The sequence below is a fragment of the Calonectris borealis genome, chromosome 4 (assembly GCF_964195595.1).
Source record: "Calonectris borealis chromosome 4, bCalBor7.hap1.2, whole genome shotgun sequence".
NCBI lineage: Eukaryota > Metazoa > Chordata > Aves > Procellariiformes > Procellariidae > Calonectris > Calonectris borealis.
The window spans coordinates 66533554-66550430 of NC_134315.1; the positions used below are offsets into that span (position 1 = coordinate 66533554).

The following is a 16877-nucleotide window of genomic DNA, read 5'->3' on the forward strand; positions in this document are numbered from 1 at the left end:
CGCCGCTCCTCGCCCGGCAGGCGTGTGCCGCCTGGTGCTCGCTTCCGGGAGTCAAACTGCGGGTCGGGCCGGGCGGAGGCGTAGGCCACGGGACCCGGCAGGTATCAGCAGGAATCGGTCTGCCGTGGTCCTGGCCCAGGTACGGAGGACGGCAGCCAAGTCTCCTGGCAGGGGATGTGAGGGAGCCTGCCGTCGGCTTCGGGCAGTGAATGCTGACAGAGCACCCGAGAGGGACCAACGGCAAAACAACAGGATGCACAGATTTCATAACTTTTGTAATCTTTAGTTACTGTACCTCAGCACCTCACTAAAAGTATGTGTGCTGGTTTTACAACTGAATTTCTTCGGAGTCTTCTGTGCTATTTGTTGAAATCCCATAGGTGGCTGTATCATCAAACATATCATCAAGACATATGTGTTCATGCATCAGCGTATGTCTCATCTCCCAAACGTTTCCAGACTGTAGTTAATAAAAATTTCTGATTTCATATATGGCCTTTGGATCTCTGTCGTCATTCACTCGGTTCTCCCACAATCTTACGTGAGTTACTGCATAAACTGGGGAGGGAGGGGAACTTTGGACAGAGCCATAAAAACTTTTTCTTCTATGGCATGGTTGCAGTGATAAAATGTCCCTAGATTTGCTGCTGAAAAATTTCTTGGAGAATTCAGGGGTCCATGTAGCATATAACTTCTGTCTCATTCCACACTTCCTTCAGCTTGAATGACTGACACACTGAAAAAAACGAAGGGAAACCATTTTGAACTTTAATTTCCAAACATGTTGACTACCAGGAGGAAGTAAAAAACCGATGTGATAGAGAAGTGACACTCACATTTTTCCATTTGCTGTTTTACGAGCAGTACTCCACAACAGTACAACGATTTGCACAGGACCATAAAAGAAACAGTTGCTCAACTCTGATAAAGTGTAACTAATATTTTTTTTTGTGACCTTGGCTCTGTTTCATGCTGACGAGGTCAGTCATCGTGGGCCGGTACGGACAAGTGCCTGAGGCGTGCTTGAACAGCGCATCCTGGAGTATAGTGAGCGATTCCTGCCAACGCGCGCCCACAGCCTTTCTGCTTGCTGTGTCCATAGGAACTCCAGTACTCCAATTTTCACCGGGTGGGTGGTCCTGTGCAGACACTGTGGGCGTTTTTTTTTTTAATGTGTGATGTGGTGAGCAAACCCTGGACCGTCTGCAGACAATTTTTAAGGAGCTCATGAAAGTAAAGCAGAAAAGCAAACTTATTGTCACTAGATTTATATTCACTGTAAGGTGGCCTGGCACCTCACTGAAAAAAAATCTAGGGAATAGTACATTTCAGACTTTGAAAAATCACCGAAAGCTATTAAGACCCCTGTCTTGTTTGACTCGAATCTGAGTTGATGGTCAAATTGCCCCTGATTCTAAGGAGATTATCAGTTTCCTTATTTTCACATACATTAAATGATCGCCTATACAAAGGTCTCGTAATGCAACTTACTCCATCTTCCAGGAACTGATTTACAGTAAATCCAAGGTGAGTAATCCAAGCTCCGGAGTAAAAAATGCAAAAGTAAATTAGAACGTATGCAAGATACAATCATTGTTCCTGGTCTCTCATAAGAGTGTATATATATACATATATATATATATATGTATTTTGACATTCAAGGTCAAGACCCAAAGGTTTACAACATTCACGGAGGAAAAAAAGCCCTTGAGATAAGATGTCCATGGGGCAGGCATTGCTGCTGCAGACGGGTCCTGCGAGGACGATGTTCGCCTCTGGTTCTGACCGTACCTGCCTTGGTGTGCTGGGATCCAGTGGCTCATTTCCTATGCTCCTCTCCCGCTGCCCTATACAGAGCTATCAGCTTGATATACAACACTTTGTAAGAAGAAGTCATCTGGGTGTGTGTAGAGCTTTTTAAGTTGAAAGCGGTTACGTGAGCTGTAAATCACACCTCTCGCCACCCCACCATGTGAAGAACCAGGCCGTACGCTCAGAGAAGGAGACGTGGCTGGGAGGTGAAGCCAGAGCAGCTGTCATTTGCACACCCGGACATCCCTATACCCCTCCCATGAGTTCCTGTGATCATCAGCCCGTGTATATTGCCTGAGTCAGCCAGCGGGGTGCAGGGCTTCTGAACTGGTGGTCAGCTACAATTGAAACACACCAACCTGGGTATGATTTCTTTCATTTTTATTCACTTGGGTACTCTTGTTGGGAATCATACAAAGCGCAGATGGTATATGACCAAAAGAAACATAGGGAATTTCATGGTATCGGTATGCCAAAACGGAGCCTTAAAAAAAAGGAAGATTGCCAAAAGCTGGTATAAATCACTTTAAAATCTTCAAATGTAAAAGTCACAAGCATTGGAATAAAAAAAAACTGTTAGAAAAGTTCTAAAAAGCAGCTACCAGGCAAACAATAACTTTGATGTCTTAGTTGTAACTTATTATTATTATAATAATATATTATTAACTTTATGTTGACTGTATGTAAGACTTTCCACTCCATTTTACGCTCTCTTTACTTCTGTTATTGAACTTGGACAATGTAAACAAACTTAGCCTTCCTTATTCTCATTTCTGATCTATAGTACCCGCCTGATACATAACCCTTCGCAGAATGCATCTGCGCTGTGCATGCAAACACTCCTTTGACACACTGAACTTAAATATAACCTTTTTATTGTGCAATTTTTCATCACAGCTTCAAAAGTACATCTGTTTTTAAAGTCTTTTCATTAAAAAATGTCCCCTCTCCCCCAGCCTTGTATTGAAACCCCATGTAGCTGGTAGCATCCTTTTAAAGCTTAAAAAGGGAAGTACAGTGGTGTGGTGGTGGTGGTGTTTTCCCCTGCTATGCTCAAAATACTATAAGGCATTGACAGTGGTATGGGTTATATATCTTCAAGAAAAGTAGATGCAAATAAACATGTGCGGGAGACCACAGGTATTCTCCAAGGCGTTTTGCTACCCTGCAGGCCGGCAGCCTGCGTGCCAGAGGAAAGGGGCCGGTGGCACACCGAACTGCAGCAGGGTGCGCACGGGGAAGGCACAGCTGGGAGAAAAGCCACTGCCGACACAGATTTCTGGCCAAAATGGCTGTTTCCCGAGCAGGAGGGATGTCAGCCTGGCCAGCCAAGTTTGTCCCCAGGATGCTCTAAGGCCACTGAAGTCCCTCTGATGGTCAAGGGGTGGGTGGTTTGCTCAGTCTCTCTACTTTCCCGTTTGCTTGAGAACAGAAGAGACCTGAGCGAGTTAGGAAGCGTAAAGCAGAGCTTCACTGTAGTAGGTTCAGGGAAGTCCTTTCCAGCTGAACTGCCTGCGGGGTGGTGAAGGTTCAGGAGTCTGAGCCCTCGCTGTGCAGCCCACTGACCACGGCGGGTTTGCTGGGCTACTGGTGGGCTCCTCTCCTTTCCTCCCGGGGAGGAAGTGTGTGAGGGCTGAGGTAGACCACTCGGCAGGAACAGCCTGCATTTTGTGTGTCAAAAATTTGCCTTTGGAAAGCACGTGGCCACAGCTCCATCTTGTGACTGAACTCTCCTAGCTTGGGAAAAACATGTGGTGCTGCCCCAAATCCCACGGAGGACCTGGTTTGTCAGGAAGGCGTTTTCCCCTGCAGGCACCATGATCTCGGTTTGCTTTGTGTGTCTTCGCTTTGCACCCCAAGATGCCCTCAGCAACCACAGCCCCTCCTTGGGCTTCCCCACATGGTGCAAGCAAAATCACAGCTATACAGCTACAATAAAAACACTGCTCATCCTTTCTGAAGGGACTGCTTTAAGAGCTGTGCTTGCAGAAATGAGAGGGAGAGGGGAGGCTGCAGTTCCTGGCTGGCAGAGCCCCAAGCACAGTGCGAGAAGCTGATGCAGCTCCGTGCGTGGTGTGAAGAAGAGCCCCATGCTCGAGCGCAGCGACCTAGGCTGGACTGAGAGCAAAACCAGCCCCTGCCTGGGCTTCCTCTACCTGGATAATTCTCCTGGGAGCTTAACAAGCATCTTTCACGTACAAATTACCCAGCAGAACCTCACGTCTTCCTCAGCCCACAGATCGTACCAGTGCCACCACATTTGCATCCCTTGCCAGAATTAAATCTCGTGGTAGAAACGTGAATGTCTAGGATTAAACTTCCCTACTAGCCAAGTGTTTTACATTTATCCTGCGTGTGTGTATTAACCATTTAAATGCAAGCAATAGCTTTGGCGTTTTTGATAACATAAAAGCCGTAAGAGAAGGCTGGAAGGCCGAGTACGCTGCCGGGACCAAGGGGTTTTTCGATAAGCTCTGGCAGCGTTTTGTCATCCACCATCCGTAGCACACGGCTGTTCAGCTCAATAGACCTGGAGAGGGACAGAGAGACTGTTTGGCCAGCTGTGCTCTGTTTGCCATCAAGCACAAACAGCTCTGGATCTGAGTGTAAATATAAACTCAGTCCAAAGCCAAACTAAACTTCCCTTGAAGGTTTATGTGCACACACACAGAGCATCTGCTGCACTCCCTTTGCAAGGACTCCTTTAGAATCATAGCACAAGCAGGTTGAAAAGTACATGTTTCTTACTCTTCTAGTGAGGTTAACAGCAGAACAGGCTTTGAAAAGTAAAAATTCTAATTGGTTTTTCTCCTGCAAATATTAAGATGTCTTCTACGCTCACAGAGCAGATCCTTCCCGTGCCGTTGTATTAGCGGTAACAACAAAAGAAACCATACAAAGCCTGAACATGTTGCTGTAAATCAGGAGCCAGCACTCGGGAAAGCAATATACCTGTGCTTGTGCAACAGAAAAAGGACTTTAGCAGCTGGTCCAGAGCCCTGAAGCCTGCTAGAAAAAAGCTTCCTGATTAACATCAAACAAGCGTCCTTGTACCTTGGCAAACTTTAAGCAGCCTGATTTTAGGAGACCTGATTTAACAGAAGTTAGACCTTACTGAAAAAAAAACCCAGATGACTGAACGGTAACCTCTTCCCCGGCCCCCCCACCCTGCAAACTGAACAAGGTGAGGTTTTAGAGGCCATCTAACTCTACTCACAATCCTTTCTACAGAGACAGGAGGAATTGCACGCTTACCTGGAAAGTATATTCTCTTTGCCGTGAGGCAGTAAGAGGTACTGATCCACGTGCTTGCTTGATAAGTAATTCGGTAGCTGCAAATGTTGGGTAACGTTGTAGAGATTTAAGACAAACAACGTCACGTCCCCTTCTCTGTACTTTGGGCTGCAAGGCAAGAGAAGATGATGGTGGGGATTAGGAGAGAAAGAGGTTTCACAGAAATAACATGCAGCCTTGCGCTGACCCAAATTGCTTTTGTTGGCCTGAGGGTGGCTGTGAGCTCAGTTTCTGGGATATTTTGCCCTTTCTGGAGGCTTACTGGAGGGCATTCGTGCAGTGGAGGTAGACGCGGAGCTTCCTCTCATCGGCTCCCGCCAGGCCGACCTGCAGCACCTTGGTACCCACCAGCTTCTTGTAGAGCAGCGAGAGCCAGTAGTCCTGGGAGGCACAAAAAGACATGTAAGCACTTGGGTACATGCCAGGTACTCCACAGGGTGCTTAACGTAACGTTCATTTTGCTGGTAATTTCAGGGCTTTTTTCCCCCATAATTTTTTGCTTTACCAAGTTCTTTACCATATCTATTTAAATTCCCACAAACAGCATAGCTAAAGAGAAAACCCTGCCTCCAAGCTGCAGTGCAGCTGTGTTTACAAGGTACCTTAGAGTCATTTTCCCCTTCATATGCAAATCTTGGAGCTCTTTCTGTGGGGGAGAGAGTGTTTGCATTTTGGAAACACCCTTCTGCAGGGTACAGAGCATCTCAGGGCTGAACCCACAGGGGAAGAGCTGCCCTTCCTGCAGGAAAGCCTGTGCCCAATCCACAGGCGCAGCACCAGGAAGAAGCCCCCAACAACTTTTATGTCTTTCACTAATGTCGTGCTTTTGAACAGGTCTCAGGATTAATTTCTGAACACCAGTCAAGAGTAAATCCTCAGACACCCCAGAACGATGTCCAAGCAGGGTGATGCCCAGTGCAGACTCAGTTTTTCCAGGTCTGCTTTTTTGTGCACCTTGACAGCTACTTTTCCACTATGAAGTCCATGACTGTACCAAAGAAAGCACGGGGTCTGGGCAGATGTGTTTTGGGGCTAGGAGGCCGCAGGCAGGCTGCATTTTGCAGCATCGCTTTTTTGAGAGTGCAACCCCAAGGGAGGATGTGCTCTAGCTGGCAGGTTTCAGAGAGCTTCTCCCAGCTCATCTGCCTGTCTGTCTTTGAGGTTTTCCTAGAAGGAAAGCTGTCCTATTTCTCTCCTGAGTCACCACGAGCCTGGAGAAGTGACTTTTCCTGTTGGCCTGATGCTCAGCCCCTCTGCAAGGAGGTGCAGCCTTCTGACACTGCTGTGCTTCTTCATTTCCATGCTAACTGATGGACCTGGGTTTGGATTTCCCCGCCTCTAAAGCATTATTAGCTTGATTAGCATCTGTACTGCCTGTGGGTGAGGAACAAGGCACATCCTTTCAGTCCAAATTAAATCTATTTTAAATGAGGGAATAAAAAGCCCAAAGCAACAAGCCTGACAACGCAGCCCCTGGCATAGAGACCAGCTGAACAGGCAGAACAGAAAAACCCCATATGCTGGGTTTCCTCTCAGATGGTCTCTACGAGCCTGTGAAAGTCACAACTTGGAAGCAGAAAAATGAGAGAAAAGCTAAAAAGAAAGACGCTATCCTCTCACACCAAGGTAAGTGCTACTAGCACAAAGAAACATGCGAGAACAACGTATAGTTCAAATAATGATGTTTCATCACAGCAGAATGTTATTTCCTAATAAATCCAACTATACGAAATGCATGTTTTCATTTAATTATCCTTCAGCCAATCCTGAAGGCTAAATATGCTCATGACCTAAGAAATGCTTGAGTCTTGACTTCATGTTGGTTTGGTTTTCACTTGCGATATAATTTACTATAATACCTCGTATCACTTCTGTTTAAAAGCTATTCATCACTCAGCTGAGAAGTACTCAAACCAAAACAGTCCATCCAGAAAAACCAAAACAGTCCATCCAGAAAAGCCTTGTGAACTCCAGAAGTGCCTGCATACAAATCAGAGCATCATGTCCCAGAAATCAGTCTCTGCTGTGCTGAAGACTAGCTGCATCCCTGCAGTTGCAGTAAATATCTTGTATCTATATATATATAATACATGAACCCATAATGAAACGTGAGCTAACTTTAGGTGCGAGGTGCTAACTTTAAGGATTAAACTGCGACTATCCTACAAAATCTGTCGCTATCTTGTGTTGTTAAAATAGCTGACTTGCATCTCCACATCCAGTGTTGCCTGTGCAGAAATGCATGCAGCGTTCAGATGGTGTTAGCAGGTTTGCATACGTACCGGCAAAGGCTCAAAGTTGGCATCCACCAGGTGATAGGTCCCTGCCCCGAAGAAAACCTGTCTCATCACCATGTCAATCCCCTCCCTGGCTGAAAGCCCGAGTTTGTCCAACCACCTGCCAAAAATTGAGGCAAACCACATGCAGATGAAATTGCTGACCTCAACTGTACACTGTTGCCCCTCTCCAACCAGTTTGGGAAGTAAGAAAGCAAAAATCGGGGCACGATGCTGACTTCCTTAAAATTACACAACTGATTTCAATTCAAGTCTTGCATTGATTATCTTAAAAAAATAATTTCAGACCATCTCTGAAGGTCCGAGTTGGTGGAAACAGTTGTTCCACTCCCCTGTTTGCAGGCGGTGGAAACCAGGAGCGGCAGCGGATGCCCCTGAACTGGCCAAGAGCCTGAAGACTGAGAGAAATCATCACGCCAACGACAAGGTTGCCTGCCATTACCAGGCTTTGACTTGCTGGCCCACCAGGCCCTGACGAAAAGATCATCATGCCTTACAGGAGGGAAACAATACATTGCAAACATGGTTTTGGTTAATTTTCGAAGTGTCAACTGCATATTCTCATGCAATTTTATCTCCCTGAATCTACAAACTGATCAAAGCGCTAAGAAAAGTCTGGATTCTTTTATTTCAACAAAATGCTGCAACTGAAGTCCTTGGAGAAAAATATTTTCATGACTAAATTTCCCTTTGGTTAGTTATGTGGTCAAAGGATGACATTGGACAAGGACACCCGTCTTGTAAATGACTTTCCGTCCTCACGAAAGGACAGAGTTAGCATTGCAAATTCGAGGGCAGAAATACAACTTTCTCATCCTTCTCATTGCCCATTTCCTGTAGGAATCTGCTATTACCTGGGCCTACCTGGAACCTCAGGCATGGGGGAAGCACACAGGGGGCGGTGGGAGGGTTACGATCCTCAACCCACCCATTGCCTGTGCTCCCTGGGAAGCCCGAGGGAGACATTTCTCCCACAGGGCATGTACGCAACCCCCTTCAGCTGGTAAAATGTGTAATTTCCCCACACCTGTGTCATGGTACTCACATAAAGCCAGCAACATAAGTGTTGGACAGCCTGGGAGCTCCCCCTCCATAGGCAGAACTTGTCTCTCCTAGCCAGACCTTCTTGTTGGGCACGGTCCCACCAACAATCTGGCCAGTGAGGCATAGGGAAGAAGAGAAAGAGACAACAGTTAAGTTTTTTGGCTACTGAAATAATGGGCAATCAAAATTTTGTGCTTTAGCCAACTGCCTACGTACAACGTTTGCATTTAAGGGGTAACACCAACTGAGGTGAGATGTCCCAGAAATTTTGATCAAAAGGACTAGAAGCAGATTTACTTCCTCCCCCTCCAAAAAATCACAGCCACACACGTAGAACGAGACAAACATCACTAAAAGCCAGGTCCTGTAAGTCTTCTCATGCTAAGCAGTGGTATACTCTAAGTTATACTGTTCTCGGGATCTCAAAATACAAGAAATTGGGGCAGGGGGCGGGTATGACCATAAATTACATCCCTGAGTAATGACTACATAGATAACTGAGAACGTTGTAGGTTTGTGATGTATCTGGCACCATGCTTGCTGCATGGCAAAATATTTGACCTCATTTATTATGAATATCGTTAATTTTTTTTTTAATTTACAATGACAGCAGCACCCAAGCTTTGAGGATCCCTGTTTATTGCTAGTGAGAAATTGTACTTTATTCCAGATTCTCTGCTAACTGCTTGGAAGCTGAACATGGAAACGATTAAACAGGACAGGGCACCTCCAAGACTTCGCGTACAGCTGTGGCAAAGGTATCCAGCACTTTAGGGCTCAAGAAATCCTCCCTCGTTGCACTTCGTCCATTCACATAGTAACTGGAAACGGAAAAAAAGCCCACAGCCAAAATTAAGGAAAAATACCACCACTGGTTCAAAACACCACCGAAAGTACTCAGTTGCTTGATACATTTATCCACAGCACTATTTTTCTGTCCAGTTCTTTTTCTTTTTTTTGTTTTCCAAATGTGTAGGTATGTCGTTTGTATTTAAGGGACTGTCAGGTATAATTACCTCAATGGAGGCAGGATATCACAGAAATTTTGATCAACAGAAGTAGTAGGGTTTTTTTGCATCTACTCATTTAGAATGAGGAAAACGTCACTGAATAAGAGCCAGCTTCTGTAAATCTTCTCTTGCTGAGGAGTCTGACACTCCTATGTGATTACTTGCTTTACTGTACCAAGTTATATATTAAATATATCAGATCCCAGCTTCTGTCCTTCTGTTGGGAGTATTTTGGCCACCTGGAGGGCAACGGGATGGAGGCATCCCTACAGGATGAAGTTTGCCCTCCACCATGAGCAGAAGAGCTTTTAAGTCTGGTTTGTCCGAATAAAGATCAGGAAATTGGGATCCCTGTGGTTTTTGCATTTCACCACGCTATCACGCAGTCCTACCAGAAGTAGCTGAAGTCGTCCAGCCACTAGAGGAAGCTAAAACCCGATAATCCTAAATTAGTAAAGAAAATAATACATGCTCATTTAAAGCAAAGGCAGCCACAGGGCAAGAACAGCCCAGGAAGGGGAGAGGAGATGTTCTATGTCTTGCTAGCAGCTCAAAATACCTAGATAAGTCATATATGTATACATATATATATATATATATAAAATATAAGCATGTACATCTTTTCCCACTGTCACCCAACTGCTGCATGTCACCGTGCCGCATTTAACTCCGGAAAGAAAACCACCTTCACACGGAAATCACTTTCAAACATGTGGAGTTCATGGCAGGTGCCCTGGGGCCAACTTACCCCACCGCCCACCTGAGCACTTTAAAACTGCATCTCTAAGCCATGGCACAAGAGCGAAGGGCTGGGGCTGTGCTGGTGCTGTTTGCACTGCGGGTGGGATCTGAGGGCGAGTTACCCACACACAGCCCAAACTGACCTGGAGAGCAAACATAAGGGAGCAGGAGAAGCTGCTAGCACTTCTCTACGGGTAAGGGTCAAGCAGACCTGCAGGGCTTTTCGTTTATATCAAACAGACATAAATGGAGAAAAAAGGCAGCATGTAATGCATCAGCTAACAAGGCTTCTGCTGCATTTTTTACAATGAGTTGGGTGCATTTGCCAGCAGGGTCATCAGTGACTCCCTGAATTTGCTTTTAGGGAGAGAAGCTTTCACTCAAGCAGATTCAGCCTTTCTAATGCCAAGGAGAGCATCAATGCCAGGGGTACTGACTCTGTTTCAAAGCCCAGCCACCCACAGGTTGTTTAAAACCTGACGTTAAAAACCTTCTGCTCTTGTAGAAGTTCAGCAGAGGCATCTCTGCCGAGTAAGTCTGAGCTACCTTCTTTTCCTTTTATACGACACCCCCTTCTTCCCACAGGAAAGTGCATTTTATTTACAAGGGTTGGCAGCTAGGAGCTTTGAGACAATCGGGGCTGCTGCTCAGATCTCACTAGGTTTTGGTATATGTTGATACATGGCATATGCAAAAAGGCTCAACAGCTGCAGAAACTCTCCTCGTGCAGGGGAGAGCCGTGATCTACCCCCTCGTGCTCTACCCCCTCGTGCTCTTCTGAGAAATAAAGCTGCCGTGCCATCTTTTTCTCTACATCCCACTTCTGTTTTTTCTCCCTGCACATACTTAGCAAGCAAAACGACCGTCTTGCACACGTTGCATTCCCCGCTGCTGTGCCTACGTTACAATCCCCCGCCACTGCTTTTGGGTCTCTGCACCAAGTAGCCTCTTTGGAGACCTTCTGCATTTCTGTAACGTGCTCCCTCAATTCATCTCGTATTCTTAGCAGAAGAGTTTGCAGAGAGGCGCCCGAGGAACTGCTGAAAGGCGTATTTCACCCCCTCCTTCCTGTTGAGATGTTCAAATTGACATTTTGTAAAGAAAACAGGTGATAAGCAGAGTAATGATGGTATCCGAATGGTACTTACTGGTGCCATGTGACAGCGTCGATCACCTTCCCTCCTGATTTCAGGAAACTGCAACCAGAGGGGATGCAGTGGAGAGTGGGGGGTTAGCGGGTACCAGTTACAGGTCGTGGCTCCCCACGAGCAAGCTGCCATGCACAACCCTCCCCTCTCCCCCCCGGCTGGTGAATGATGAACTGCTTTGGGGCCACGCTTGCATTGGCTTTTAAACGGGCTTTGGGCAGCCCGGCTGCCTCAGTGGGTTGCCGGATGAATTAACGCATGTGTAACACGCGGAGATTTCTAAGGTGAAAAGCTCTTGTTAACACAGCATTAGAGCCAGCGCTCAACTGAAAGGTGAGCGGATCACTGAAGTACTGCCAACGTCTTAGTTTCAACTGGCTGAGTATTTAAGCCTTGAGCTCATGCATGCAGGTAAGATTTCACTCATCCATAGTCAAGGAAAAAAAAATTCCGTGTTTCTAATTTAAAGAAAAATGCAGGAAATTAGTTCTCAAATAGACTGCATGTATCTATCTGTACATCCTCACTGTTGATTTGGAGCAGAAAATCCTTAAAACCCTGCCCAGATGCCTCCTTATGCCCCCTACATCTGGGTGCAGACAAGCCACTGCTATGCACACCTGCCCACCCTGGGGCCCCACACCCTTACCTTCTCAGCAGTCTCTGGGTGTGCTTTCGGGGCTGCCCAACGTCGGGACCATAGAGCTTTGCATGCTGGTAGAGGGTATAGTTACTCAGAAGTTGGCGTAAGTGAATAAAATCTTGCCCCAGCTGGAAGCCATCGATGTAGATGCCAGATTTCTTCCTGAAGCTATTGGGCTCTGAGGAAGACAGGCGCACATCAGCACCCCACTCTAGTTTCGGGGCATAAAATAGGGCAGCTTGTTCCATGCGGGGAGTGCCAATCTCCTATGGCTTCACGTGATCTGGCACAGTACGGGTGAAATATTTGAAAGCGATGAGCATGAAACCAAAAGCCTGGGTGACGCAGCGTGCTGCTTTCCAGCACTCTGTCCCAGCCAGTCCCCATAGGTGACATCCTGCACCTTGCGAGGCATCATTCACCTCATCTCAGAGCCTTGGTAGGAGCAGCAAAATCATCTCAATTTGCTCATTCGTTGGGCCTTCTGTGAAATCCCTCCTTGCAAATTAAGACCTTAATATTTCCCAATAAAACATCACCTTGCCTTTATGGACCACCATCCAAAACATCCAAAATTACCAGCTCGTACCCTGCGGTGGTACCTTCCAGGTGACCGCTGGCCTGGCCCACAAGCAGGCTTCGCACTTACCGTTCCCGAGCTCCCAGGAGATGTTGTACCTCCGCGAGGCAGAGTAGTCCAGCAGCGCCTGAGCGTTCGAGCTGTCCCACTGCAAGCCATCTTTCCGCAGCAAGGCGTTGAGCCCAAAGACCAGGTGAAACCCTGAGCAGTTTGCAAAGCTGTAGAGAATATCCAGCGTATTTCCTGCCCAGAGGAGAAAGCAGGGATGTTTATCTCAAGGTTACGGTGTGCTAGTTGAGCTCCGGCCACGCGACAATCTTTAGCGCATGTATTTATTTAGCCTGTATTTATTTAGCAGGTGTGCCAAGCTCTCCCAGCCGGACAAAAGACACACCATCGTGTAAGGTGTTGAGATCCTTCCAATTCCTGAATACTATTAAATACAAGGTGGCAGACAGGAGAAAAAGATTTCTTAGAAACATTTCACCCACTTGCAAAAATATTAATTTTCAGTGGTTTCAGCTCCTAACAGCTTATGACCCTTTTACCGCAGGGCAGCGATTTGCAGCCCCCTGGTTATAAACCCTAGCAGAAAAATCCATCGAAGTCTTACTTGTAATGGTGGTGTTTTTGTGCTTTTTCCGGTTATGCTCTGCAAGAATCAGCTTCTCCTGGTTGGGCCACTGGGCTAGCAGGAGCTTCTCAACAGCAGCAAATGCAGGCTTTGGGCCACAAGCCTCTGTAGGGCAGAAGAAGCATGATAGCAATTAAGTCCTCATCTTCATGGCCAGAGTCCAGCATGCAAAGGGTTGCATCCCTCGGGAGGGAGCACAACTGCTTAGTGTCAGGCTGAGAGCCACTTCTGTGAAACGCACCCCTACTTTCACAATGTTAACCACATACAAAAAGAGGGCTGGCTTGATGCATAAATATATATTTTATATATATATATATAAAATGCATATTTCCCAATTTAAGGTGATGGAGATGGCGGGGTGGGGGAAGACTGAGCTGTGCTTCTGGAGGCTCGTATCGTGGCAGTCACACCCCAATAAACTATTTTAGCTGGAGCACCATCTGGAAACCCTCATTCCAGGAAGCTGACAAAGGGCGGGCTGCGGTGCCTGAGGAGCAGATAAGCCACCCCAGCGTGCAGCGGAATGGCAGGGTTCGTGGCCCGCCTTGCTGTGGGCAGATATGGGGCAATGCTTCCTGCGCTGCCCGTCTCACGCAGGGGAAAGCGCTGACTGCCCCGTACCGCTCCAATGGCACCGCTGGCAGGAGTCATAAGACACTTTTTCTTCAAAGCTCATGTTTTTTCTTGGCATGCAAACCAGGAACAAGGCATAACCAGGGAGGAAGGCACGAGCCAGAGTCACAGTTACCCAGAGAGGAGGCGGCCGCTCAGCAAAGCGGTACGGGGGGAAAAGTACCACTCAACTTCAAAACCGAGCATCACAGGTTGTACAGCAATGTACGATTGTACTGTTGTGCTATGTACCACAGGAATAGATGGGAATTATTTCATGTGAAACACCTCTAGAAGGGTTTATGTGCTTTCACTAAGTTTAAAGAGGAAATGGAATTTAATGCAGTGGGAAACCTCACGCGCCAGGACCAAGCTCGAGCAGTTGGCAGAGGTCCGGTGGGTTTGCACTTGCCCTGTCAAAGAAACAGGAGGGCAAGGTTGCCCCCCAAGCCTAGCTCTGGCTTTGGCCAAGATGGAGAAAACGGAAGCTCTGTTCTCATCAGATTATTTCTTCCATCCGTTACTTAATTTTTGTAATGAAATGACTACTTTTGAGCTGATCTTGACCGCCTCCCGGGCAGCAGGGGAGCTCCCAAGGGTGCTGCCAGGAGCACAGGGTGGCAAAGGAAGAGTCCCAGCAGATGCAGGGGTGGACGTGAGGTCCCCTGAGTCCTTTCTCGCTTTCCCACGGCTGGCACACGGACCATGCTGAAGGTCCACAGATCTCCTCTCCACGGAGGAGAGCAATGCTGACCCCGTGGAGGACCCCCAACGCTGCCGCCGTGCCCTTGTAGCATCCCCAGCCTGCAAAGCCACCTCCTAAACCCACAATGGTTTCCAGTCTAACATGTTGATGCCCGTTTTACCTTGCTGGGCCTGAAGTTCCCAGAGGATTTTTTCTTCTGAAGTTGAATCCTTGTTGGGATCAAAGATGAGAAAATCTGTCTCGGTGCCGCCAAACCTCAGGAAGCCTGGGGAGAGGGCTGTGGCCAGGGCACGCAGTTTGGGATTGCTGAGGAAGGGACATCAAGAAACAGAAGAACCACTATATTAATGCAGACTATGGCTTCTGTGTAGACGCTAAACATGGCAAGTGCTTGGAGGGACGTGCTGCAGCAGGTGACAGGGGGCTACCCAGTAGCCTCAGGGCACCCCAGCCCTCTGCACTGTGCAACAGAGACACTGCTGGCTGAGTGGGCCAGGAGAGCATCCGTGAGGCAGCGAGGGGGAGACGTGCCCCAGGGAACACGCTCACGGACAGGGAATCAAATCCTGGGGGCAAAGTAAGGCAATACTTCAAAACAGGTATTTTTTTGTCCTAAGCATCCTTCTCCCCTAGATTTTTTGGTTTTGTTTATACAAAACTAACATATCAGTCCTGTGAGAAGGTGGATGTAAAACTGACTTTACACCATCAATCCCAATTTCCATCAACAACAGTCAAAGCGATTGCTTTTGTACCCAAGAGAGATTAAGGGTCCGTGCTGGGACAAGCATTAGCTTTAGCAAAGGAGGTTTATAAAATAACATAAGCTCTGCCTTTGTGACTTGCGCACACCGCGGGCAGGATGTGCAGCACCAACACGCAGCCTTTGCTGGGGGAAACCACGAGGCATCAGAGGACGCCGGGCACACAAGCACTATCTGCTCGGTGGTGACACACAGCAGATTAGAGGCCACCAAGTACTTCCTGATCCTCATGGTGGTGGGGCTGGCCCCAGACTGAACCCCAAGGTGTGTGGTTGGGGCTGGAGGTTGGAGACCTGAGCACTTTCCAGTAAAGCTGGTGTCACCTTTCTCCTCACCTTGGTAAGGAGGAAAAGATGAAAGTGATGGGAGGAGGGAAATCAGAACTGGAGAAATACTGTGGGGCTGAAAAATGGGATCAGACAGATGAAAAGGAAAGAATTAAGATAGCTTCAAAAAAAGGTAGAATCAAAAGGAATAAAGTACAAAAAAATAGAGCAAAAGCAGGGAAGAAAAGGCAAGAGAGAGATCAGAGCCAAAAGAACAGGCAGGGAACACCATCACTCAGCAGTCCAGAGTTGTTCAGTGTTACCCAAGGGGGAAAAAAGGCTTTATTTTTAGGATCTCTCGATTCAGCTTTGATGGTGACAGACCTTCCTCAGCATTTATTTGACTTTATGTTGACAGTGCCCAGGCAAACGTCTGCAAAACTGCCCGAGGACTCGGATGATTTTTACCTCGCGGAGCGGCAGGGCTAGCAGCTCGGCAGTTGCCTTCTCCTTTTTTTCTGCTCACAAAGCTGCTCCTCTCCCAAGTTTATCCCCGTGCTGCTTCCAGCGACTACCACCCGAGCTGCGCCTTCCCTCCATCCACCCAGCCCTGCCACTCATTCCTCGAGCACAAGCGAAACGGCGCAGCTCGCACCCACGGCAGGTATCGCCTTGAAATTAAGGAATACCGAAGGATCCAGCAGCCTCCCCCGCCCTCAGCTCCAGGGATGGGGTCTTCCCGTTCCCCCCAGCTCGCTCCCCTGCCCGCACGCCGGGCAGCAGCGCCTTTGCCGGCTCCCCGCCGGGATGCCCGGGCTCCCCTCCCCGCGGCTACGGACCTCTCTGCCTGCCGGGGACCTCTCCCCCCCGCTCCGGGGAACCCCTCTGCCGCCCTCCCAGGGCCTTTCTTCCTTTGCCCAAAAGGGGAGGGAGGCGGCTCACCTGAGCAAGGCGACATAGCGCGAGTCCCGGGCCAGGCTGGCGTCCAGGGTGAGGGAGAGGAAAAGCGGGCTCACCTCCCCGCGGGGGCTGCCCCGCAGCCCCAGCCGCAGCACCGCCGCCCGCCGACCCTCCGCCAGCAGCAGCGGCAGTAGCGGCAGCAGCAGCAGCAGCAGCATCGTCCCCTCCCGGCCCGCCGCGCCGCCGGCGGCACCACCCTCGCGGAGGGCGGGCCCAGCCCGGGGGTGCAGCCCCTCGCTCCCCGCCGGGAAGGACAGGGGTGTCGGGAGCAGCCAGCGCTGAGGCTTTCCTTACCCTCTGAAAGGGGCTTCGGGCTGCAGTAGCATCCTTGAAGCGCAGCCCTGCTCTTCGAGCCTCACCACT

General features: G+C 48.3%; 1 protein-coding gene across 3 annotated transcripts; it reads right to left on the bottom strand.

Annotated features, from left to right (window-relative positions):
• Positions 1-208: 208 nt before the first annotated feature.
• On the bottom strand, positions 209-16709 carry HPSE (heparanase). 3 transcript variants are annotated; one of them, XM_075149952.1, is made up of 12 exons: positions 16497-16709; positions 14685-14830; positions 13183-13308; positions 12639-12812; positions 11996-12167; positions 11347-11394; positions 9175-9268; positions 8449-8555; positions 7389-7503; positions 5369-5487; positions 5068-5214; positions 209-736 (listed from the first exon to the last, which is right to left on the bottom strand). In XM_075149952.1, exons 1-12 carry the CDS (start codon positions 16670-16672, stop codon positions 700-702), a joined length of 1461 nt encoding a protein of 486 aa, XP_075006053.1. In that variant the 5' UTR covers positions 16673-16709; the 3' UTR covers positions 209-699. The 3 variants fall into 3 exon arrangements, with proteins under 3 accessions (XP_075006053.1, XP_075006052.1, XP_075006054.1); XM_075149951.1 differs by lacking the exon at positions 209-736 and adding an exon at positions 914-1203; XM_075149953.1 differs by lacking the exon at positions 209-736 and adding an exon at positions 2510-4342 and having other exon boundaries at positions 16497-16695.
• Between the last annotated feature and the right edge of the window lie 168 nt (positions 16710-16877).